This window comes from Hemiscyllium ocellatum, chromosome 17 (assembly GCF_020745735.1).
Source record: "Hemiscyllium ocellatum isolate sHemOce1 chromosome 17, sHemOce1.pat.X.cur, whole genome shotgun sequence".
Classification (NCBI taxonomy): Eukaryota; Metazoa; Chordata; class Chondrichthyes; order Orectolobiformes; family Hemiscylliidae; genus Hemiscyllium; species Hemiscyllium ocellatum.
The window spans coordinates 4,120,776-4,147,401 of record NC_083417.1 but is presented as its reverse complement, the minus strand read 5'-3'; the positions used below and the strand labels follow the sequence as shown (position 1 = coordinate 4,147,401).

The window sequence follows — 26,626 nt, the reverse complement described above, 5'->3', positions numbered from 1 at the left end:
TATCCAAGTGTTTTTAAATGCCGCCTATTGTACTGCCACAACCACTTTCTCTGGCATCCCATTCCGGACATGCACCACTCTCTGTGTGAAGAAGTTGCCCCTCAGGTCCTTCTTAAATCTTTCCCCTCCCACTTTAAACCTATGCCCTCTAGATTTCAATTCCACGTCCCTGGGAAAAGGACTATATGCATTAATCCTACCTATGCCCCTCATGATTTTACATATCTCAGTCAGATCTCCGCTCATTCTAAGGAATAAAATCCTTACCTGGCCAATGTTTCCCTATAACTCGGGCCTACTAGTCCTGGCAACATCCTTGTAAATCTTCATTGCATTCTTTCCAGTTTAACCAGGTCTTTCCTATAACAGGGTGACCTGAACTGTACACAATACTCCAAGTGCGGCCTCACCAACGACTCATACACCTGTAACATAACATCCCAAAGCGTATGCTCAATGCCCCGACTGATAAAGGCCAGCACACTGAATGCCTTCTTCACTACCACCCTGTCTACATGTGAGGCTGCTTTCAAAGAACTATGTACTTGTACTCCTAGGTCTCTCTGTTGCACAACACTCCTCAGGACGTTAACATTACTGTATAAGTCCTACCTCGGTTTGACCCAAATTGCAACACCTCATGCATGTCTATATTGAATTCCATTTGCCAATCCTCACCCCGATCTGATCAAGACCCCTCTGTAATTTTTGATAACCTTTCTCGTTATCAACGTTACCTCCTAATTTTGTATCATCCACAAACTTATTAATCATGCCTTGTAGATTCACATCTAGATCAATTATGTAAATAACCGATATCTAAGGTCCCAGCATAACAAAATCCTGCCATCTCAGGAATCGTGTGATTGGTAACCCATCCACCACCTTCCTCTGACAGCAGTGTGTATCATCTACAAGACACAATACAGGGACTCACCAAGACTTCTTTGACAGAACATTCCAAACCCTCAACCCCCCACTATCTGGAAAGACAAGATCCCTCTCCAATAGCATTGTGGGTCTGTCCACAGCACATGGACTGGGTTGGTTCAAATTGGTAGCTCACCATCACCTTCTCAAAGGCAACTCGAGATAAGTGATTGGCAATTAGGTGCTAAATACTGACCCTGTCACTGATGTGACATCCCAATAAAGAAAGAAAATAAACTTTTCCTGATCTAGAGAACATTAAATCAGTCAGAACATTGACAGTTGTCTCTTCCACTTGCCTTGAATATTCTTTACTGTGACTCTGACTATTTGGCGGATCCTTTGAGTATTTGCAGAGTGTTACAGTATGTACGGTATTGGTGGTATCGCCAGTTAAACATCATGTATTCTTTCCTAATGAGGCAATTCTGTCTGTCGTGGTGGATGGTGTCTTCTTGCACAGAGAGGTGGAACAACTGATTGAGGCAAAAGAGATCAACTCGGTTCCATACCTGCTGGGAATCACCAATCAAGAATGTGGTTGGCTATTGGCAAAGGTGAGATTAGTGTCAGATTGGCTCTGAGTTGATGGCTATCGATCTCGGACTGGCCCAGGAGCTGCGTGAGGGACATCGTCTCCCTTCCACTTCCAATGTTGATTTATTTCCCATACTTGGAGCTCAGTCCTACCTCCAGTGCATCACCCACCGGCCCCTTTCCCATTTGGTGTCCAATGGTGGTATTATCACCAGACTGTTAATCCAGAGACCAGGTAATGTTCTGGGAACCAGCGTTCGAATCCGCACGGCCGATGATGGAATTTGATTTCAGTACAAATCTGGAATCAAAATTCTAACGATGACCATGAATCCATTGTCGATTGTAGGGGAAGCCCACGGGGCTTGTAAATGTCATTTAGGGAAAGGTGCTACCATCCCTTCTCTGGTCTGGCCTACGTGTGATTCCAGACCCACAGCAACGTAGTTGATTCTTAACTGCCCTCTGGGGCAATTAGGGATGGGTAATAAATGCTGCCTCGCCAGTAATGCCCACATCCCTTGAATGAATTTTTTTTAAAAACTGCCTGTGGAGAGAGAGATCCGTGGCTAATGGTTCAGATAAATGACCTTTCACCAGACGTTGGCCAACTTGAATACGTTAACACTGTTTCTGTCTCCGCCAATCCCCTCAATATGACAACAGCCCCTTTCTGATCTGCTGTTCCTAGTAATCCTATCCCCTAGTGCATTCCAAGTGTATGTCGCAGTTCATTGTAACAAAGGCTGCATCTATGGATTGTCTCAAGTGTGGGGTGGAATTTAGTTGTTTTATTTCCCTGTTAATTACACCTCCTGTCTACCCTGCCTGACAGAGCACACTCCCCAGGGATGTTCCTAGGATTATGTTATTGGTAAATTTGTGATTAATTTTTTCACTTGTATTATGTGGTATCCTCTACTTATATTCTGGTGGGGAAATAATCCTGCTTTATTCAGGAGACATTGCTGTCGTTTTAATCATGAGTTGAATTCTCTGTCATTCATAGAGTCTCTGTTTAATTAGACTCTGATTTCAACTGATCGGCTAGTGCTCTACTGAAGGACACACGTCATGGGGTGAGGTTGACACATTGACCCCCCTTCCCCCAGTTGAATGTGACAGTCAGCTGTTATTCAGGCAAAGTGATGATGCACACGTAACGTTTGATTTGAACTATTGTGCCCTTCAGATGTTGAGCCCACCCGGCTGGGAGGAGGGGATGGATCGGGAGACCATGGAGTCTGTCCTGACGAACATGAGTCTGGTGAGTTCTCAACAGGTCCTGCCCTTTAGGCTTTTAGACAAGATTTGGAAACCAGCCATTTCTATGTTGTCAGCTGCAATCTTTTTGAATTGTGACTGTGGGCGGAAACAGGTAAAGGTCTGTTTTAAAACCAAGGAATGAGGAAGGAATTGCTGCACTATTTAAAACGGGGAGCTGGTTGAGAAGCAGTGGGGGAGGGGAGAGAAGACGCCCCAGCACTGGGATGTGGGGAGAGTGATTTAGCTGGCAACGAGTAGCTGAACTGCTTTGTGCAGATGTGACCAATCGCAATAAGAACTCTCTGATTGGCTCCTGGGCAAGTGAACAATTTGGGAGTTTACTGTAGATGGAGAGAAGCCTCTAGACTGATATGTGAGCAGATTCTGTTTCTCTCTCTCTCTCTCTCTCTCTCTCTTGCTCTCTGTCTCGCTCTCTGTCTCGCTCTCTGTCTCTCTCTCTCTCTCTCTCTCTCTCTCTCTCTCCCCCTCCCCCCCTGTCTCTTTTCCTCTCGCTCTCCCTCTTTCTCTCTGTAGTCATAGAGATGTACAACTTTGGTCCAACTTGTCCATGCCGACCAGATATCCCAACCCAATCTAGTCCCCTCAGCCAGAACCCGGTCCACATCCCTCCAAACCCTTCCTATTCATATACCCATCTAGATGCCTTTTAAGTGTTGCAGTTGTTGCAATCTTCCAATTCTTCTGGCAGCTCATTCCATACACGCACCACCCTCTGAATGAAAAAGTTGCCCCTTTTGTCTCTTTTATATCTTTCCCCTCTCACCCTAAATCTATGCCCTCTACTTCTGGACTTCTGCACACCAGGGAAACAACTTTGTCTATTTATCCTATCCATGTCCCTCATGACCTTATAAACCTCTATAAGGTCATCCCTCAGCCTCCAACACTCCAGGGAAAGCATCCCCAGCCTATTCAACTTCTCGCCACAGCTCAAATCCTCAAATCTGGCAACATCCTTGTAAATCTTTTCTGAACCCTTTTAAGTTTCACAACATTTTTCCAATAGGACGGAGACCAGAATTGCATGCAATATTCCAACAGTGGCCTAACCAATGTCCTCTATAGCTGCAACATGACCTCCCAACTCCTGTACTCAATACTCTGATCGATAATGGAAAGCATACCAAATGCCTTCTTCGCTATCCTATCTACCTGCGACTCCACTTTCAAGGAGCTATGAACTTGCACTCCAAGGTCTCTTGTTCAGCAACACTCCCTAGGACCTTCCCGTTAAGTGTATAAGCCCTGCTAAGTTTTGCTTTCCCAAAATGCAGCACCTCGCATTTATCTGAATTAAACTCCATCTGTCACCTCTCAGCCCATTGGCCCATCTGATCAACATCCTGTTGTAATCTGAGATAGTCTTCTTCGCTGCCCACTACACCTCCAATTTTGGTGTCATCTCCAAACTTACTAACTGTACCTCTTAAAGTCACATCCAAATTATTTATATAAATTATGAAAAGTAGTGGACCCAGCACCTATCCTTGTGGCACTCCACTGGTCACAGGCCTCCAGTCTGAAAAACAACCCTCCACCACCACCCTGTCTTCTATGTTCTATATCCAAATGGCTACTTCTCCCTGTATTCCATGTGATCTAACCTTGCTAACCAGTCTCCCATGGGAAATTTTGTTGAACGCCTTACTGAAGTCCATATAGATCACGTGCATCACTCTGCCCTCATTAATCCTCTTTGTTACTTCTTCAAAAAACTCAATCAAGTTTGTGAGACATACTTTTCCACGCACAAAGCCTTGCTGACCGTCCCTAATCAGTCCTTGCCTTTCCAAATACATGTACATCTGTCCCTCAGGATTCCCTCCAACAACATGCCGACCACCGACGTCAGGCTCACTGGTCTATAATTCCCTGGCTTGTATTTACCACCTTTCTTAAACAGTGGCACCACATTAGCCAACCTCCAGTCTTCCGGCAGCTCACCTGTGACTATCGATGATACAAATATCTCAGTAAGAGTGGTTAGCACTGCTGCCTCACAGCGCCAGAGACAGGGGTTCGATTCTCACCTCAGGCGACTGACTGTGTGGAGTTTGCACATTCTCCCCGTGTCTGTGTGGGTTTCCTCTCGGTGTTCCAGTTTCCTCCCACAATCCAAAAGATGTGCAGGTCAGGTGAATTTGCCATGCTAAATTGCCCATAGTGTTAGATGTATTAGTCAGGGGTAAATATAGGGTAGGGGAATGGGTCTGGGAGGGTCGGTGTGGACTTGTTGGGCCAAAGGGCCTGTTTCCCTGTGGGGAATCTAATCTAGTCCATGCCAGCTAAGTTTCCCAAGCTAAACTAGTCCCACCTTCCCGCATTTGGCCCATGTCCCTCTAAACCTTTTCTATCCACGTATCTGTCCAAATGTTTATTTTAAATGATGTAACTGTACCTGCGTCCACCACTTCCTCTGGCAGCTTATTCCACAGATGAACCTCCATCTGTGTGTAAATGTTATCCCTCAGGTCCCTTTTAAATAGTTAGACTCTGAATTTAAAAATATGCCTGTAGTTTTGACGGCCCCCCGCCCCCAGGGAAAAAAAAATTTGCTGTTCACTTAATCAATGCCCCTCATAATTTTATAAACCTCAATAAGGTCACCCCCTCAATCTCCTACGCTCTGGTAAAAAAGACCCAGTCTATCCAGTTGATCCTTATCACCCAAACTCTCGAATCTCCTGGTAAATCTTTTCTGAACCCTCTCCAATGTAGTAATATCTCTGCTATAGCAGATTTGATTGAACTTAGTCCAAGGAGCTGAGGTCCTCCAGTGGTATCAGTTCTTAAACCTGATCGGTAAATAGAGTTGACACAGATCACAGGAATGTAAATGCATCAACAAAAACATATTCATATCTAATTCCTTGGTTAGAAGACTATATCGTTAGGGCTGGGAGTGCTCGTTCCTTACTAAGATTGATATATTGAAAGATTGCTGGTAAGTATTTATTTCTGCAGCGAGACTGGAAACCAGGGGGTTGTCATGAAGGTAAATTCTCCTTTTAAAAACTGCATTGATTAAAAGAGCATTCCTCCCATTACAGTCACTGAAGTGGAGTCGGGGAGAGTTATCCAAGAGGGAACAGGTTTCTGGCCCTGGGTGTTCTTTCCCTGCTGCCTGTGAATGCCACACTTCCCCAGTTTGTGTTTGTGAAGCTCCTTGAATAGAATTCACCCCACAGCAGCGTACACTGACTAACATTTCCTCATTTCTTCATGTAAAGATTAATAAAGATTTCCTGAAGATGACCGTTGATGAGTATTTGGGTGACACACAGGACAAAAGCAGGATCCGAGATTTGTACCTTGAGCTGATGGGCGATGTATTTATGTTGATGCCCACGATCGAATTTGCCAGATTTCACCGAGGTACGGAATATAGGAAAAGCTTTCTCTTTCTCACCCGTCCCTTTCCGCATTTTTGATTTGCAAACTCTTCCTCTTGGTTTTTCTTCAATAACGGAATGGGGGTGTCACTGGCCGGGGGTGTCACTGGGGGGGGTGTCACTGGGGGGGGTGTCCCTGGGGGGGATGTCCCTGGCCGGGGGTGTCACTGGCCGGGGGTGTCACTGGGGGGGGTGTCCCTGGGGGGGATGTCCCTGGCCGGGGGTGTCCCTGGCCGGGGGTGTCACTGGGGGGGGTGTCCCTGGGGGGGATGTCGCTGGCCGGGGGTGTCGCTGGCCGGGGGTGTCACTGGCCGGGGGTGTCACTGGCCGGGGGATGTCACTGACCGGGGTGTCCCTGGGGGGGATGTCCCTGGCCGGGGGTGTCACTGGCCGGGGGTGTCACTGGCCGGGGGATGTCACTGACCGGGGTGTCACTGGCCGGGGTGTCACTGGCCGGGGGTGTCACTGGGGGGGATGTCACTGACCGGGGTGTCACTGGCCGGGGGTGTCACTGGCCGGGGTGTCACTGGCCGGGGTGTCACTGGGGGGGATGTCACTGACCGGGATGTCACTGGCCGGGGGTGTCACTGGCCGGGATGTCCCTGGCCGGGATGTCACTGACCGGGGTGTCCCTGGCTGGGGGTGTCCCTGGCCGGGATGTCACTGGCCGGGGGTGTCACTGGCCGGGGTGTCCCTGGGGGGGGTGTCCCTGGCCGGGGGTGTCACTGGGGGGGGATGTCCCTGGCCGGGGGTGTCACTGACCGGGCAGCCATTTGTTGCCCAGTTCCTGATTATCTTTTGAGAAGGTGGTGCTGAGCGGCTGTCTTGAACCATTGCAGTCCACATGCTGTCCCTGAGACCCACCGTGCTGTTAGGGAGGGAGTTCTAGGATAAAGACCCAGCAACACAGTAGGAACTGTGATATAATTCCAGGTCAGGGTGGTGAGTGGTTTGGAAGGGAACCTGCTGGTGGTCATATTTCCTTTGTATCTGCTGCCCCTGTCCTTCTGTAGAGGCCATAGGTTCGGAAGGTGTTGTAATTGGAGATTTGGAGAGTTACTGCAGTGACTCTTGTAGATGGTGTTCCCTGCTTCGCCAGTGCATCATTGTGAAGGGAGTGAGTGTTAAAGCTGGTGGATGAGCTCCTGATCAAACAGGCTGCTTTGTCCTGGATGGTATGACCATATTGTGTGTTGTTGGAGCGGCACACCTTGTCTCTGCCTTCCTTCCATTGTCCTTTCCTTGAGCACCACTACAACCCCCCAACCCCCTCAAATCAAAGAGGATAAGGCAGTACAGGGCATTAACCTTATCCAGTCCACTACTGAATCACTTCCACTGACTCCCAAACCCAGAGTAAACCCATTCTGAGTTGGGACTGCCCCTTTCCAGCTTTCTGGAACCTATCCCAGTTTCTAAATCCTAACCCCAGTGGGACCTGTATTGGACAATGAAGACTTGGGACTCCAGCTCCGTGACACCACTGTTAGGGAGAGGGGGGGTTATCAACTGAGGTTCCTGCTCCTGAAAGAGAGAGGGACTCCTCTGTTACTTATCTTTGCTCTCAGGACAACAGTCTCAGTTTCTCGAGCCTCTCAGTCTGATTTAAGAGACTGATCTCTCTGTTTGTTCTTTGCAGATGCTGGGAACACAGTCTTCCTGTACGAGTTTCAGCACAGACCTAGTGTATACGGAAACAGCCGGCCTGACTTTGTCAAGTCCGACCATGGCGATGATATTGGATTTGTGTTTGGTGCTCCATTTTGGAACAGCGATGTTAAATTATTAGGTGAGAATATCCCCTGGAGTTTTACCAGGTGTATTTTGAAGTCCTGCTTGACCAGCTGAGTATGGTCTCCAACCTCCCGGACACCGGGCAGAGGGTTTAACAAGCATTGTCTGGGGTTCAGTAATTCCCTGGAGAAACCTTCCAACAAGAAATGCAAGTCCTAAATGAAAATACTGCGTGTGCTGGAAATCTTAAATAAAAACTAAAATATTAAGGAAACAACAGAGAGAGGGAGACAGTGTTAACATTTCAGGACAATAACCATTCTTCAGTCAGTGCTGTTTTCATGATGGGTCATGGTGACCTGAAGTGCAAACTCTGTTTCACTCCTGTCTGGTCAAAAAGTACTGTTTGATAAAATTGACAGAAAAGTTGCATAATCTTTGTCTAGGTCTTGATTGGGTGGAATAAGGATATTTATGGACACTGAGAATCCAGTGATCACTGTGTAACTGTGATTCAGTGCTCAGATCCTCATTCTCTGTCAGTGCCTTCCAGATCACAACTCCACCTCTCTTCTCCACCTCTCTTCTCCACACTGTTCCTTTGACAAGTATGAGGGAGCCATGCTCTCTGTTTCTTGACTGTTACAGACAAGGGGGACAAATGAATTGGTTATTTTTAATTTTCTTCTGTCCAATAACAAAGGTGTTTTCTAGTTCCTTGCATTTCTATTTCCTCTTTGAAAGCAGCAGTGTTATGTTCTCCCCAAAACCTTTTGTTTGTGGTATCCAATTTTTGCGTAACCTGCAAAATGGTAAAACTGAAACACATTGAAGCCCAGGGACAAATGTCACAGCGCATACACACACACACAAGCATACAGGGAGGAAGGAAGAAAAGAGGTTACAATTAGGATTACTTTCAGACTCAGATTTGGGAACATTCATTCATATCATTTGATGGAGCCCAGCAAAATCTGTGACCAGTGAAGGTTCTTTCCCATCGTGTGATCTTGCATATTCTGTCTCATAGTTATGGGGCATAGCAATGTGGTTGGTCCAATTAAGTGAATGTAGGATTTGTTCCAGAAATCAGATTGTGGAGAGGTTGAAGTGAAATGTTGCTTCAGCTGAGCCTGGAGTCTTATCTTCTATGAAGAGAATCATGAAGACAGTGTTGCTAACAGTGGGCAAGTTCTCTCTAAGCTAAAGCAAGGCAGTCTAGAAGCTTGAACTATCAGAGGCTGGTTTTGTGACAAGGTCCCTAGATGAGTCATTTAGCTAACTCCCCTGGTCACCATCATATTGTTTATATGAGAGGAATTGTGCCATGAGTGTCACTCATGGCATGATGAGTTTCTATAACCTCCCCCTTTGTTCAGAACTAGGTGGGGAGACCATCTCTTCTGCTGTTTGTGGAATGCAATGACAAGACATTTCAGGGGAATGATGAATAAGTCAGAATAGTTTAGAACTTCCCAGAAATGTTACTCAACTTTTCAGTCGCTGGAGATGGTATGGATGGCTATTTTGAAAGTGGGGTCAGTGATGATGCAGACACAATGGGTGAAAGACATCCTTTTGTGCTGTAATTGCAACCCTGCCTTGGGATCATGGCACTGAGTCCAAAATCTAAACAGAATAAAAACAGCAAGCAGTTTTGTTCTTAATGCTCCAGGCATTTTTCTTCAAAGATTTAAAGGGAAGGATTTTTAAATACCTTGATATCTTGACTGTTCCTTTTGCCAATTGCTTTTCACAAGCCTTTTGGGCATTTTGACAGATGCTATGAATAGGTCTGGTCAGTGCTAATGAGCTTGATCTGCTTTTTACTCACATTAATGCCTAACTTTAACAGTTTTAAGAAGGTCCTTGCTTTATTAAACACTATCTGTAATTCCTCCCCCACTGCCTCAGCTTACCCAATACAATCTTGCAACTATATCCAAATGGGATGGGAGCTTAACTCTCCAAAGGACTAATCTGATTAAATGCACAAATACAAATAAAATTCAGACATGTTCTGACCAGGTCTACTATGCACACTTCCCATTCCACATTTCTAGGTGACCCAAATCCGAATTGGGTGGAGATAGCTGCTAATTTAATTACCCAGTTGCCCTCGTGAAGCGGACAGGCTTGAACACAAACCACCCTCCAACCCACTACATGCCCTGTGAGAACTGGATGTTCTGTATTTGTGGATGCTGTCCACCTAGACATGGGTATCTACAGCTCTCTGGGATATAGAATTCCGAAAATTCACAACCTTAGAAATGAAAGGGTGCCTTCTTGTGGTACAGTAGTGGTGTCCCTACAACTGGACCAGGAGGCCTGCGTTCAAGACTCGTCTGCTTCAGAGTTGGGTATTAACATCTCTGAGCAGGCTGATTGGAAAAATAGGTTACTTTTTTTTTAAAAAAGTGAAAACATTTCTCCTCAACTTAGTCTGAATTAGCCGACCCCTTCTCCTGAGCCTGTTGTCACTGGTTTTAGACTCTCCAGTTGAGGGTAATGTTTTCTCAGTATCTCCCTGATGAGCGTGTGAATTGGAAAAGCAGTCAGCCGTTCACCCCCTCAAACCTGCTCCTGCCATTTATTGAGATTGTGACTGACCTCACATTCTCTCCAAGCCCCAATAACCTTTGACTCTGTTAAGTCCTGTCAGAATTGTACACAATCCAGTCAGATCATCTCTCATTATTCTAACCTCTAGACAATACTCGATATAATCTAATTTTACCAAGGTCACCAGATTGGGATTCAGCCAATCTGCCTTTAATTAGTTCCAAAAGATAACAAGGTAAGATTCTGACAGGAGGCTGTTTGCATTCAGATGCGATAATGTAATCAAAATGGAAGTTTAGTCTTTACACAAAAGTGCAAGAATATAAAGGAGAGCAAGCCCTGTCTGGAGCAGGTCAGGGGGTGACTTTATCCAGTGTCAGGAACAGCACCTTAGAAAGGACATATCATCTTCAGGAAGGAAATAGGACTGATTCATCAGAATGTCGGTGGGATTGATTTATCTCAAATGGAGCAGTGTCTTACCCAAGGCACATATCACTGAGTGAAACAGAATGGGATGGAATATCTTTGGAGCTTGTATTTTGTCAATAAAGGATGGTCAAAGGGTAGATCTACCTTTAGATGCTGGATCTCAGTGAGTGGGGGAGGGTGGGAGAGGGGTGGATTTCAATCTGAGAGTGATGGGGTTTTGCTGCAGGGGGGCACAGAAGCCAAGGTGGGTGGATGGACTTACGATTCAAATCAGCCACAATCTCATTGACTGACAGAACTGGCTCGAAGGGCTGAGTGTCCACCTGCTGGTCCTTTTTTAAACAAGTCATTGTTCCCTGACTTTAAGTAGCACCTTAGACAGAAACTGTATTAATGGTTGAGGTCAAGGTTACCTTCATCAATGCTGCCTGAACTGCTGCATCATTTTGAGCATTTTTAATGTTTATTTTAAATTTGCAGTAACCACAACCAATATCCCAACATTTCAGTGTCACTGAGAAGGTGCCATTGTGAGGATATCACTGGACTAGGAGGGACCCAGGCTAATGCTTTGCAGACAAGGGTTCAAACCCCACCATATTTGACTCTTAACTGCCTTTAGAAATGAGCCTCGCAATCCTTTCAGTTCAAGAGGCAATTGGGGATGGACAAATACTGCCCCCAATAGTGACAACCACACCCCGTGAAAGAGAATTTAAAAACAGTGAGTCGGTATTTCTTGTTGATGACTCTGGGTCAGAGCTGGATAACTGCAGCATGTTTAATCTCCTAATAATTACCTGTGTGTGTTGTGACCTCTCCTGCAGTAAATGTCACTGAAGAGGAGCTGGCTCTGAGCAGAACAGTGATGTCCTACTGGGCTAACTTTGCAAAGAGAGGGTAAGTTGTATCTCAGTGTGGCCCAGAACAGGCTGGGCTCTGCTCTCTGGGAAACAAAAGACCAAGGGGTGACCCATTAGAGGTCTTTAACGTTATAGAGGAGTTGTGATTTGAAGATGCCGGTGTTGGACTGGGGTGTACAAAGTTAAAAATCACACAACACCAGGTTATAGTCCAACAGGTTTAATTGACCGTAGGTGCAGGAGTAGGCCATTCTGCCCTTCGAGCCTACACCACCGTTCATTATGATCTTGGCTGATCATCCTCAATCAGTATCCTGTTCCTGCCTTATCTCCATAACCCTTGATTCCACTATCCTTCAGAGCTCTATCCAACTCTTTCTTAAATGAATCCAGAGACTGGGCCTCCACTGCCCTCTGGGGCAGAGCATTCCACATAGCCACCACTCTCTGGGTGAAGAAGTTTCTCCTCATCTCTGTCCTAAATGGCCTACCCCATATTTTTATGCTGTGTCCTCTGGTTCGGCACTCACCCATCAGCGGAAACATGTTTCCTGTCTCCAGAGTGTCCAATCCTTGAATAATCTTATACGTCTCAATCAGATCCCCTCTCAGTCTTCTAAACTCAAGGGTATACAAGCTTAGTTGCTCCAATCTTTCAATATAAGATAGTCTCACCATTGCAGGAATTGACCTCGTGAACCTACGCTACACTCCCTCGATAGCCAGAATGTCTTTCCTCAAATTTGGAGACCAGAACTGCACACAATATTCCAGGTGCGGACTCACCAGAGTCCTGTACAGCTGCAGAAGAACCCCTTTGCTTCTCTATACTCAATCCTTCTTGTTATGAAGGCCAGCATGCTATTAGCTTTCTTCACTACCTGCTGTACCTGCATGCTTACCTTCATTGACTGGTGTACAAGAACACCCAGATCTCTTTGTATTGCCCTTTACTTAACTTGACTCCATTTAAGTAGTAATCTGCCTTCCTGTTCTTGCCACCAAAGTGGATAACCATACATTTATCGACATTAAACTGCATCTGCCATGCATCTGTCCACTCACCTAACCTGCCCAGGTCACCGTGTAACCTCCTAACATCCTCATCACATTTCACCCTGCCACCCAGCTTTGTATCATCAACAAATTTGCTAATGTTACTATTAGTACCATCTTCTATATCCTTAATATATATTGTTAAAAAGCTGCGGTCCCAGCACTGATCCCTGCAGTATCCCACTGGTCACTGCCTGCCATTCCAAAATGGAGCCGTTTATCACTACTCTTTGTTTCCTGTCAGCCAACCAACTTTCAATCCAAGTCAGTACTTTGCCTCCAATACCATGCACCCTAATTTTGCTCACTAACCTCCTATGTGGGACTTTATCAAAGGCTTTCTGAAAGTCCAGGTACACTACATCTACTGGATCTCCCTTGTCCATCTTCAGAGTTACATCCTCAAAAAATTCCAGAAGATTAGTCAAGCATGATTTCCTCTTCATAAATCCATGCTGACTCTGAGGAATCCTGTTACTGCTATCTAGATATGTCGTAATTCCATCCTTTATAATTGACTCCAGCATCTTTTCCACTACTGAGGTCAGAATAACTGGTCTATAATTTCCTGCTTTCTCTCTCGCTCCTTTCTTAAAAAGTGGTACAACATTAGCCATCCTCCAATCCGCAGGAACTGATCCCGAATCTATCGAACTCTGGAAAATAATCACCAACGCATCCACGATTTCTCGAGCCACCTCCTTCAGTACCCTGGGATGTAGACCATCAGGCCCCGGGGACTTATCAGCCTTCAGACCTAACATTCTCTCCAACACCAATCCCTGGCAAATATAAATTCCCTTAAGTTCAGGTCCTTCAGCCACTGTTACCTCAGGGAGATTGCTTGTGTCTTCCCCAGTGAACACAGATCTGAAATACCAATTCAATTCTTCTGCCATTTCTTTGTTCCCTGTAATATATTCCCCTGTTTCTGTCTTCAAGGGCCCAATTTTAGTCTTAACCATTTTTTTCCCTTTCACATACCTAGAAAAGCTTTTACTATCCTCCTTTATATTTTTGGCCAGTTTACCTTCGTACTTCATTTTTCCTCTGCGTATTTCCTTCTTAGTAATCCTCTGTTGTTCTTTAAAAGCTTCCCAGTCCTCCGTTTCCCACTTATCTTGCTTTGTTATACTTTTTCTCTTTTAACTTTATATGTTTCTTAACTTCCCTCGTCAGCCACGGCCGCCCCTGCCTCCTCCTGGGATCTTTCTTCCTTTTTGGAATGAACTGATCCTGTAAATTCTGCATTATACACAGAAATATCCGCCATTGTTCCTCTACTGTCATCCCTGCTAAGGTATTGCACCATTGAACTTTGGCCAGCTCCTCCCTCATAGCTCCATAGTTCCCTTTATTCAACAGAAGTACTGTCACTTCCGATTGTACCCTCTCCCTCTCAAATTGCAGATTGAAGCTTATTGTATTAGGGTCACTACTTCCCAATGGCTCCTTCACTTCAAGGTCCCTGATCAATTCTGGTTCGTTGCACAATACCAGATGCAGAATTGCCTTCTCCCTGGTAGGCTCCAGCACCAGCTGTTCTAAGAATCCATCTCAGAGGCACTCCACAAAGTCTCTTTCTTGAGGTCCAATACCATCCTGATTCTCCCAGTCTACCTGCATGTTGAAATCCCCCATAACAACTGTAGGAACATCTTTGCGACAGGCCAATTTCAGCTCCTGATTTAACTTACATCCGACTTCTGTTTGGGGGCCTGTAGATAACTCCCATTAGGGTCATTCTACCTTTAGAATTTCTCAGCTCTATCCACACTGACTCTACAACCCCTGATTCTAGGTCCCCCCGCGCAAGGGACTGAATATCATCCCTTACCAACAGGGCCACCCCACCCCCTCTGCCAGTCAGTCTGTCCTTACGACAGCACGTGTAGCCTTGAATATTCATTTCCCAGGCCCTGTCCACTTGAAGCCACGTCTCAGTTATCCCCTTAATTGAAAGTACAAGCTTTCGGAGCCTGTTCCTTCATCAGGTGTTAGTGATAATGAAGGTGATAATAAAGGGGTTGAACGGGGTTGAACAGGGTTGATCTGGTGAAGGTGTTTCTAGTTGCTGGGAGCAGTAGTCTTGTGGTTGTGTTACTGGACTAGAAAACCGAGAAACCAGCTCTAATGATCTGGAAGCAAGTTCAAAGTAAATAAACCTGTAAGGTAAAGCCTCACGGGGACCATGAAACAATTGTTGTAAAAACCCACATGACTTATTACTATCTTTTAGGGAAGGAAACTGCCATCCTTATCTGGTCTGGCCTACATGTGACTCCAGACCCACAGCAATGGGGCTGACTAACCACGTGGTAATGGTTTGAGGAGCAACACTTTATTCATTTGGTCGTTTAGTTCCATAAGATGTCAATACAGAAGTGGCCATTCAGCCCATCAAGTCTGCTGTGCCATTCAATGAGATCAAGGCTGACCTGATAATCCTTATTTTCACTGTCTTGCTTTTCCCCCATAACTGTTGATTCTCTTCCTGATTAAAAACCTGGCTTTCTTGGCCTTGAATGAATTTAACGACCCAGCCTCGACAGCCACTGTGGTAAAGAATTCCACGGATTTACTGTGCTGAAAGGAAATTCCTCCTTGGGTTCTGTCGAGGTTTTCATAAAGTCAACGGCTAGTTATTTGGAAAGTAAGAAGGTGCCATTCCCTTACCTTCTCCAATATTCCTGCAAAAGTCATTCAGAGCAACAGTACAGACATGATGGGCCAAATGGCATCTTTCTAAACTGCAGCAACTTTGTGATTTGTCACAAGCATGGCTGGCATTTGTAGTCCAGACCTGATTTACCACAAACTGAGTTAGGGAGGGCTGGGACATTTCCTTCTGTTAATGGGCAGTTGTGAACCAGGTGGATTTTTACAGCAATCATTTATAATTTCAAGATCTCCATTCTGGAGAATAGCTTTCAATTCCAGGTTTATTAGTTGAATTTAAATGCTATCAGCTGTTGGGTGGGACTTGAACCCAGGTTTAGCCAGAGCGTCTCGATGACTTGTCCAGTAATGTTGCCACTTTGCTGCTGTCTCCCTTCTCGCCATCCACAGGCTGTCAACAACTCTGTCCCAAATACCTAGGAACACCAAGGCAAAAGGCCCATTCAATACCCTCAATTGAGTTAACGAACTCTGCACAGAGCTGCACTTTGATCTAGGATCTCTCAGGAACATGTAGATTTTGTGTTCTACCCAGTGAGCTAGCAAAGGGAAAAGGAGGTGGGTGGGGGAGGAGTCTCTGGGCCTAACCGATCCTGGGTCCCATGTCAGTAATGTGTGAAATTGTCTTGGTTACAGCAATCCCAACGGGGAAGGGCTGGTATTGTGGCCACTGTATGACCACGATGAAGGATACATGCAGCTGGACCTGAAGCAACAGGCCGGGAGCAAGCTGAAGGAACACCGCGTCCAATTCCACCTCGAGCTACAGAAACAAGAAAGAAAGAAGAGTGAGCAGAATGTCAAAGCTGCTGGCCACCAGCAATCAGAGCTCTAACAATCCCATAATCAGCTGTTACCATAAGCCATAGGAGCAGCAATAGGCCATTCAGCCCATCGGGTCTGTTCCACCAGTCAGTGAGATCACGGCTGGTCTAATAATTAATAACTCCCTTTCCTGCCCATTCCCCATAACCCTTATCCCTTCCTGATTAATAATCTGTCCATCTCAGACTTATTAATGAGCAAGTGTCAACATTTGTGGGAAAGAATTCCATAGATTCACTCCCCTCTGAGAGAAGAAATTCCTCCTGATCCCTCTGTTAAATGTGTGACACCATGTTCTGGGATTTTACTTTCTCATCCTAGACTCTCCCACAAGGAAAAGGCCCCTCTCTGTACCTAACCTGTCCGTTCTCCTAAGAATCCTGTCTGTTTCAATGGGGTCATCTCTTATTACTCATCCTACTTGACCTGTCCACATAAGACAGTCCCTTTAAACCCAGGATCAGCCAAGTGACCCTTCTCTGGATTGCCTCCAGTGCCAATCCTCCCAGAATAAGGGACCTAAACTTGATCACGGTAACCCAGCTGTGGTCTGATTAGTGCCTTGTAAAGTTTTAACCAAAAACCTCACCAGTCTTTGGGTCTGTTGAACCACTCCAGTGACCAGTGAAGAGTTTCAGCCGACCCCCACACTGATATTTTGCCCAGGCTGGGAGCCAGGGGGACCATGGTGTCAGGGAATCCAGCAGTTTTAGCTGCACATCTGGAACCGAGCTAAGAGCAGGGATCTGAATTTGGGACCATCGTGACATCTCCCTGAAACGGCCATCTCCCCCCCACCCCCCTCCACCGAACAGCCCCTTCACTGAGATCCTCAATCCAGACATACCTGAGCCCCTCAACTATGGGGATTACCTGTAGTTCCAGCAGTGACCACTGCTCCTATGGAGCTACCAATCAGCCAGAAACCCTCCAAGGGAGACTCCGCTCCATGAAAGGAAGTCTTTGGGATTTTGGGAGCCTTTCCCGTCTTCACCCAGGCCCAGACATTGTAGCCAGGATCCCATAAAAACAGGCCATAGAGTGAGAGAAATCTTTGTGACACTGTAGGAGACACCTCAGCCCATTGAATCCATGCTGGCTCTCTGACATCAAACGAGATGATCATTCTAGTGGCAGCAAACCCTTTGTATTCGCTAAGCAAATGCAGTTCACACCCTGTGACTAATCAGTTCCAGTGGTGAGTAAATTACTGAACGAGTGATCCAGTGCAATGAGTGATTCTGTAAAGTGTACATTAAGGTCACTAATTCTAGCAGTTTGAATGCAGGAGAAGTGAATAAAGCAGATGAGAGGTGTAAAGGATTTTTGACAAGAGGAAAAGTAACCACCTAATTCTGTAATGAGTCAGATCTATCTCTAACTATTATTAAGGAATACAGGAGCTACTCAAACCCATTTTCTAGCAAAGGATGTAATTCTTCTCCAGAAGGTATATTGAAAGTCAAAGTTTATATCCATTCCTTTCTATAAAGTGCACTTAGAATATAAGTTAGTGCACAGAAAAATGAGTTAGGTTTGTTCAGAAATTAACCATGGATAGGGTTGACTTAGTCGGACGTAATAATGTGACAAGAGTGAAACTCATCGCTTGACCCAACGTCACAGGAAGTCTGAAAAAGGGTCTTTTTCCATGCTATTGATCTCTTTATTTGGACAATGCTATCTAAGGAGCCTTGGTGAGTTGTTGCTGAATCAGTCCACACACTGCTGGACTCTTCACAAGTTCTTTCCTCTTTGGCCAAATGTTAAAGTTTATATTTGCACAGTCGAGCAGACTGCAGGTTTAATAAATGATGTCAAGGTAAAACAGAGAACAATGACCATAACCTGGTCAAATTTAGCATTCAGTCTTAGAGGGAGGAACATGGGTTGGAAGCAACTGCACTAAAACTACAAAGAGATGGTGACAGCGCTGACTGAACAAGGAATGAAGTATAGCAGGAAAGACAATTGAGGAACAATGGCAGGCATTTAATAAAATAGTTTGTGGTTCACAGCAAAGACCTATTCCAGTGAGGAAGAAGGTTTGTAGGAAGGGGACAAAGCCAGAAGTCGCACGACACCAACTTATAGTCCAACAGGCTTGTTTAAAATCACAAGCTTTCAGAGCGCTGTTCCTTTGTCTGGTGAAGTGAGAGAGAAGCACATAGGCACAGAATTTATGGGCAGAGAGAGATCTAGGGGTCAAAGGACCATACAAATGGTGTGAGTAGAGTGCTGAATAATAAGTCCCTGCAGGTGATCTGAAATATTAGACCCAACTTTACTTGCACTGTCTAACATTTTGGATCACCTGCAGGGACTTATTATTCAGCACTCCACTCACACCATTTGTATGGTCCTTTGACCCCTCTGCCCTTGATCTCTCTCTGCCCTTGATCTCTCTCTGCCCTTGATCTCTGTCTGCCCATAAATTCTTTGTTCTATGTGCTTCTCTCCCACTTCACCAGACGAAGGAACAGCGCTCTGAAAGCTTGTCACTTCAAACAAACCTGTTGGACTATAATCTGGTGTCGTGTGACTTCTGATTTTGTCCACCCCAGTCCACCACATCTAGGAAGGGGATAAGCCAACCATGGTTCGTCAGGGAAGAAATGGATAGCATCAGATTGAAACAGAAAATATAATGTGGCAAAGATTAGTGATAAGCTAGAGGACTGAGAATTTTTTAAAAATAAACTTTGAGTGTATACTTGCAAGCAATACTAAAACAGACAGTAAGAGCTTCTTTAAATATGTAAAAAGGAAGAAAGAAGCCAAAGTGATCATAGGCTCCTGAGAGAATGAGGCTGGGGAAATAATAGTTGGAAATTAGGAAATAGTAGAGGAGTTGAATAAATACCTTGTATCAGTCTTCACAGTGGACGACACTTACAGCATTCCAAAATTACTTAATCAAGAGGCGAAAGGACAGGAAATAAATACAATAACTATCATCAGAGAAAAGGAGCTAGGGAGATTCATGGGACCAAAGACAAATAAATCCTCTGGAGCTGCTGGGATACATCCTAGAATGCTAAAGGAAATAGATACAGAGATAGTGGATAAATTGGGAATAATCCTAGAGGAATCTTAGATTCTGGAAAAATTCCAGAGGATTGGAAAACTGCCAATGGAACGCCTTTATTTTAGAAAGAGAGATGGAAAAGAAGCAGTCAGCTATAAGCCAGTTATCTTTAAGTCTGTTACTAGGAAAATGTTAGGGCCTGTTCTCAAGGATGTAATAGTGCATTAGGAAATACATCATCCAATCAAGCATGGAGTCATACAACACAGAAATAGACCCTTCAGTCCAACTTGTCCGTGCTGACCAGACATTACAGTCTGATCTAGTCCCATTTGCCAATATTTGGCCCATATCCCTCTAAACCCTTCCTATTCATATGCCCATGCAGATGCCTTTTAAATGTTGTAATTGTACCAGCCTCCACCACTTCCTCTGGCAGTTCATTCCATTCAGGGCACTGCCCTCTGTGTGAAAAAGTTATGGGTCCTTTTAAATGTTTCTTCTCTTCCCTTCAATCTATGCCATCTAGTTTTGGACTCCCCCACCCTGGGAAAGCAACCCTTGGCCATCATGGAGGATATGGAAATTCCTCTTCCTCCAGTCAATAGCACCAGAATCAACATGACTTCATGAAGGGGAAATCATGCCTGACTAATTTACTAGAACTTTTAGAGGAGCTTACAGACAGGATAGATAAAGGGAAACCAGTGAATAAAATATATTTGGAATTTCAGAAACCCTTTGATAAGCTACTTAACAAGAAGCAATGGTGTTGCTAATAGAGACAGTTAGGATATGGGGGTCATTTTTAAGCTGGCAACCTATACCTCAACCTATATCTATACCCTCTATTCCTGATGAAGGGCTTTTGCCCGAAACGTCGATTTTCCTGCTCCTCGGATGCTGCCTGACCTGCTGTGCTTTTCCAGCACCACTCTAATCTAGTCTAGACTCTGGTTTCCAGCATCTGCAGTCCTTGTTTTTACCTTGTTTATACCTCAAGTGTGTCACAGGAACTGTGCTGAGGCCACAATTATTTACAATATATTTTAGTGACTTGGATGAGGAAAGTGAATGTACCACAGTCAAGTTTGTGAATAACACAAAAGAAGGTGGGAAGGTAGGTGCTGAGAGGAACACACAGAGTCCGCAGATCCATATAGGCAGGTTAAGTACGTGGGCAAACATTTGGCAGGTGGTATATAATGTGGGGGAATGTGAGGTTATGTACTTTGGGAGGAGGAATAGATGTACTGAATATTATTAAAATGGGAAAAGACAACAGAAAGCTGTGGAGCAGAAGGATTTGGGAGTCCTCATCCATGAATTACAAAAAGCTAGCATCCAAGGTAATGGGGCAGGCAAGTGGGATGTTGACCTTTATTTCAAAGAGAGTGAATCATAAAAGTTGTAGAGTTTTGCTAACGCTGTATGAAGTAATGGTCAAACCTGAAATACAGTGAACAGTTTTACACCCCTAATCTAAGAAAAGATATCCTGGCATAGGAGGCAGTTCAGAGAAAGTTCACTGACCCTGGGTGTGGACAGACTGTCTTATGAGGAAAGGTTGGATAGATTTGGCCTGTTCATGTTGGAAGATAGAGGAATGAGAGGGGACCTTATTGAAACATAAAAGGTTCTTAGATTAGATTAGATTACTTACAGTGTGGAAACAGGCCCTTCGGCCCAACAAGTCCACACCGACCCGCCGAAGCGCAACCCACCCATACGTTTACCCTTTACCTAACACTACGGGCAATTTAGCATGGCCAATTCACCTGACCCACACATCTTTGGACTGTGGGAGGAAACCGGAGCACCCGGAGGAAACCCACGCAGACACGGGGAGAATGTGCAAACTCCACACAGTCAGTCGCCTGAGGCAGGAATTGAACCCGGGTCTCTAGCGCTGTGAGGCAGCAGTGCTAACCACTGTGCCACCGTGCCGCCCACAACCTTGACAGGGTAAATGGGGAAGGATTGATTCCCATTATGGGAGAGACTAGGACCAGACGGCATCATCTCCGAAAAGAGTCACACATTTAAAACTGAGAGGAATTTCTTCTCTCTGAGGAGAGTGAATCTGCGGAATTCTATCCTATTGAAGATTGTTGGGGCTGCCCCATTAAACATGTGAGTTAAAAAATGAGGTCTGCAGATGCTGGAGATCACAGCTGAAAATGTGTTGCTGGTCAAAGCACAGCAGGCCAGGCAGCATCTCAGGAATAGGGAATTCGACGTTTCGAGCATAAGCCTTTCATCAGGAATGAGAGAGAGTAGCCAAGCAGGCTAAGATAAAAGGTGGGGAGGAGGGACTTGGGGGAGAGGCGATGGAGGTGGGATAGGTGGAAGGAGGTCAAAGTGAGGGTGATAGGCCGGAGTGGGGTGGGGGCGGAGAGGTCAGGAAGGAGATTGCAGGTTAGGAGGGCGGTGCTGAGTTGAGGGAACCGACTGAGACAAGGTGGGGGAGGGGAAATGAGGAAACTGGAGAAATCTGAATTCATACCTTGTGGTTGGAGGGTTCCCAGGCGGAAGATGAGGCACTCTTCCTCCAGCCGTCGTGTTGTTATGTTCTGCCGGTGGAGGAGTCCAAGGACCTGCATGTCCTCGGTGGAGTGGGAGGGAGAGTTAAAGTGTTGAGCCACGGGCTGGTTGGGTTGGTTGGTCCGGGCGGCCCAGAGGTGTTCTCTGAAGCGTTCCGCAAGTAAGCGGCCTGTCTCCCCAATATAGAGGAGGCCACATCGGGTGCAGCAGATGCAATAGATGATGTGTGTGGAGGTACAGGTGAACTTGTGGCGGATATGGAAGGATCCCTTGGGGCCTTGGAGGGAAGTGAGTGTGGAGGTGTGGGCGCAAGTGTTACATTTCCTGCGGTTGCAGGGGAAGGTGCCGGGGGTGGAGGTTGGGTTGGTGGGGGGGTGTGGATCTGACGAGGGAGTCACGAAGGGAGTGGTCCTTGCGGAACGCTGATAGGGGAGGGGAGGGAAATATATCCTTGGTGGTGGGGTCCGTTTGGAGGTGGCGGAAATGACAGCGGATGATACGTTGTATGCGGAGGTTGGTGGGGTGGTAGGTGAGAACCAGTGGGGTTCTGTCTTGGTGGCGGTTGGAGGAGCGGGGCTCAAGGGCGGAGGAGCGGGAAGTGGAGGAGATGCCGTGGAGGGCATCGTCGATCACGTCTGGGGGGAATCTGCGGTCCTTGAAGAAGGAGGCCATCTGGGCTGTGCTGCTGCCTGGCCTGCTGTGCTTTGACCAGCAACACATTTTCAACCATTAAATATGTTCAAAGCTGACATAGATTTTTAATCAGGAAAGGAATCAAGGGTAATGGGCCATTGAGAATAATCAGATCAGAAATGGTAGAGCATTGTGGATGGCCTGAATGTCCTACTTCAGTTCCTACGTGGAATGGTCAAATTGTCCTGGCTCCAGCTTGCTGGTGGTAAACTCCTGTCACAGTTTGAACAGACAGCAGTGTAAACAGTACTTAAAATGAGTATCAGTGACCTGCTTTTCAAAGTGTAGTAATCCTTCCCATAATCCTTGGCTTTGAAAACAGCTCCCCCACCGTTTTATTCCCCACCATCAAAACTACAGAAAAATCAGGAGACAGGGCAGCATGTGGTCAGTATTCCACTGGTGAACCGCACAGAGGGGGTGCTTGGGTCACGAGAGTGGGACTGAACCCCATGACGTTCTGCCTTGAAGGTGAGAGTATAACCCACTGAGCCACAGGAGACCCCAAACAATTTGTTCAGCCAGGGTGCTGAACCTGTGGAATCCTCCACTACATAAGACTGTGGAGGAAAAGTCACCAAAAATGTTTCAGAAAGAACTAGATTTCCAGACATGATAGAGGAGGAGGATGATAGATAGCAAACATGACCATGTTGAATGGTGGAGCAGGCTAGATGGGCTGAATAATCAACTGCTGGTGTTTCCTCTGTTTTTAACCTGAAAAGGGAAGGTGGGCGTGTGGTTCAGCAACAGAAATCTGTGCCATTGACAGATACTTTTCTTTTCAGAAGCCAGTGAGGAGTCTCCAGTCGTTGTGACAAAGTATGGGATGCTGGAGGGAAGGAAGGTGTCTGTGAAGGGGACGGCTAAACCTGTCTATGACTACCTGGGAATCCCGTTTGCAAAGCCACCGATTGGAGCCCTGCGATTTGCTGCACCCCAGGCAGCAGAAGCATGGACCGGGATCAGGGAGGCAACCAGCCAGCCTCCTGGGTAAGAGTGAGAGTCTGGCTGATAGGCTCAGGCCTGACCAGCTGATTGGACAGAATTCCTGGGTAGAATCATGTGACATCTGCCTTCAGTCCCATCCAGTCCTGCCATTGGTCACAGTAAACCTGTCCTGTGGGAAAAACAATGACTGCAGGTGCTGGAAACCAGATTCCGGATCAGTGGTGCTGGAAGAGCACAGCAGTTCAGGCAGCATCCGAGGAGCAGCGGAATCGACGTTTTGGACAAAAGCCCTTCATCAGGAATAAAGGCAGTGAGCCTGACACGTGGAGAGATAAGCGAGAGGAGGGTGGGGGTGGGGAGAAAGTAGCATAGAGTACAATAGGTGAGTGGGGGAGGGGATGAAGGTGATAGGTCAGGGAGGAGAGGGTGGAGTGGATAGATGGAAAAGGAGCTAGGCAGGTAGGACAAGTCTGGACAAGTCATGGTGACAGTGCTGAGCTGGAAGTTTGAAACTAGGATGAGGTGGGGGAAGGGGAAATGAGGAAACTGGTGAAGTCCACATTGATGCCCTGGGGTTGAAGTGTTCTGAGGCGGAAGATGAGGCGTTCTTCCTCCAGGCGTCTGGTGGTGAGGGAGCGGCAGTGGAGGAGGCCCAGGACTTCCATATCCTCGGCAGAGTGGGAGGGGGTGTTGAAATGTTGGGCCACAGGGCGGTGGGGTTGATTGGTGCGGGTGTCCTGGAGATGCTCCCTAAAGCGCTCTGCCAGGAGGTATCCAGTCTCCCCAATGTAGAGGAGACAGCATCGGGAGCAACGGATACAATAAATTATATTAGTGAATGTGCAAGTAAAACTTTGGATGTGGAAGGCTTCTTTAGGGCCTTGGATAGAGGTGAGGGAGGGGGTGTGGGCACAGGTTTTACAGTTCCTGCGGTGGCAGGGGAAGGTGCCAGAATGGGAGAGTGGGTTGTAGGGGTGCGTGGACCTGACCAGGTAGTTACGGAGGGAACGGTCTTTGCGGAAGGCGGAAAGGGGTGGGAAGGGAATATATATCCCTGGTGGTGGGATCTGTTTGGAGGTGGCGGAAATGTCGGCGGGTGGTTTTGTTTATGTGAAGGTTGGTGGGGTGGAAGGTGAGCACCTGGGGCGTTGTATCCTTGTTATCCAGCCTACCATTCGTCAATCGCACAATGAGAGGATTCTTGTCTGTCAATCAAACTGCCCTTTTCTCTATTTTCCAATATTTTTTAAACAAAGGAAAGTGTCCAAAGATTCCACACAAGGCTGACAGTGGCAGTGCAGTGCTGAGGGAGTGCTGTATTGTCAGAGGTAGCACATTTGGATAAGATCAGCTTATTAGAGCATTTTGGGGCTAGATTTCTCCTGCAGGTACCTGCTCTGAAAGTGGAACAGACACTGTACTGTGGAGGTAATGGTAAAGCACTGGGGGATGCAGCCATTGTTCATGAATTGTCCACAGTGCATTTTTATAAAGTGAATCAGCTTGATGAAGGGGTTATGCTTGAAACGTTGATTCTCCTGCTCTTCGGATGCTGCCTGACCTGCTGTGCTTTTCCAGCATCACACTCTTGACTCTGAACTCTAGCATCTGCAGTCCTCACTTTCTCCTGGATTAACTAGTTTACTGAACTTCAATAAAACAACGAACTGCAGATGCTGAAGATCTGAAACTAAATCAGACTTTGCTGAAGAAACTCAGGAGGGTTGGCAGCATCTATGGAGAGAAAGCAGAGTTAATATTTCAAGTCCACTGACTCTCCTTCAGAAAAGAAATCCTCTTCCCTCCATCGATGCTGCCAGACCTGCTGCGTTTCTCCAGCAATTTCTGTTTATGTGCTGGGTTTAGATGTCATGGGATTTGAACTGAGAACTTCTCGGTGCCAGTGCTGTCCCATTGCTGTCACTTTGCCACAACAGGTAATGTCTCAGAATGCTGTTTACCTGGAATCCATTTCTCTCTTTCCAACATCCCACAGATGTCTACAAGATGAATCTGTACTGGAGGCTTTGAAGAAACTGATTGCATTTGATTTTGCTTCCAATAAATCAAGTGAGGATTGTCTGTACCTGAATGTGCACACACCTGTCGCGCCAAAAGAGAAGAATAAGAGACTTCCTGTGAGTAAACTGTTGGCGTTAATTCTTCCCTGGCCCGTAACGACAACCTGTGACCTGCTGGGAAGGTCATAGGTCTCAGAGCATCTGGTTCCCCAGACTGACAGAATTGGGGGTGATGCTCACCACTTACTGCAGGTGTCCCTGAATCAAGCCCGACCAGTGAGAGTTACCTGGTCTCAGCTGTCACTGTGTATGGCCTCAGTGTTATTGCATCAGTCAACATTCCCATTTCTTGTGGTGATGGTGTCAGCTGTGGCTCAGTGTCTGCGTTCTCACCTCTGAATCAGATGGTCGTGGGTTCAAGTCCCACTTCAGACAGTTGAAGGTGCATTCAGGCTGGTGCACTAGTGCAGTGCTGAGGGAGTGCTGCACTGTTGGGAGTGCTTCCTTTGATGGCCTGTTGCTGTGCGGTACTGAGCCGACACCCCTCACTCACAGAGATGTGAAGTATCTGACTGTGTTGAACAAGAGCTGGGAGGTCATTCTGGGGGTAACAGTTATTCTTCAGCTCAAATTGTTAAAACAGACGGAGAGGCAATGGTCCTGTGGTATTAATTGCTGGACTGTTAATCAGGAGACCCAGGTAAGCTTCTGGGTACCCGGCTTTGAATCCCGTCCTGGCCGATGGTGTAATTTGAACTGGGTAAAATCTGGAAGTAAGCTGATCGTGAGTCCACTGTCGATTGTCCATCTGGTACGCTTATGTCGTTTAGGGAAGGAAACTGCTGACGTTACCTGGTCTGGCCCACACGTGTCTCCAGACCCACAGCAATGTGATTGACTCTGACTCTAAACTGCCCTCTGGGCAATTAGGGATGGGCAATAAATGAGAGTGCTGAAGAAGATTGCTGGAGATTTTACAATGCAGCATGTACTGTTTAATGATGAGTGATAGTTAACTGCCAAGTTTTGTTTACATTTGAAACAAGGCAGGCTCACCCTGATTACTTGTTGATATTTCTTATATAAAAT

At 46.2% G+C, this 26,626-nt stretch overlaps 1 protein-coding gene across 1 annotated transcript in view; it reads left to right on the top strand.

Annotated features, from left to right (window-relative positions):
• Positions 1-26,626, top strand: part of ces2b (carboxylesterase 2b) — an 80,061-nt gene that overhangs the window by 26,823 nt on the left and 26,612 nt on the right. The window contains exons 8-15 of the mRNA XM_060837925.1: positions 1,353-1,487; positions 2,660-2,734; positions 5,985-6,129; positions 7,786-7,935; positions 11,705-11,777; positions 16,112-16,263; positions 23,354-23,558; positions 25,513-25,654. Coding sequence (XP_060693908.1) covers positions 1,353-1,487; positions 2,660-2,734; positions 5,985-6,129; positions 7,786-7,935; positions 11,705-11,777; positions 16,112-16,263; positions 23,354-23,558; positions 25,513-25,654 — 1,077 coding nt within the window. The remainder of the gene's footprint in view (positions 1-1,352; positions 1,488-2,659; positions 2,735-5,984; positions 6,130-7,785; positions 7,936-11,704; positions 11,778-16,111; positions 16,264-23,353; positions 23,559-25,512; positions 25,655-26,626) is intronic.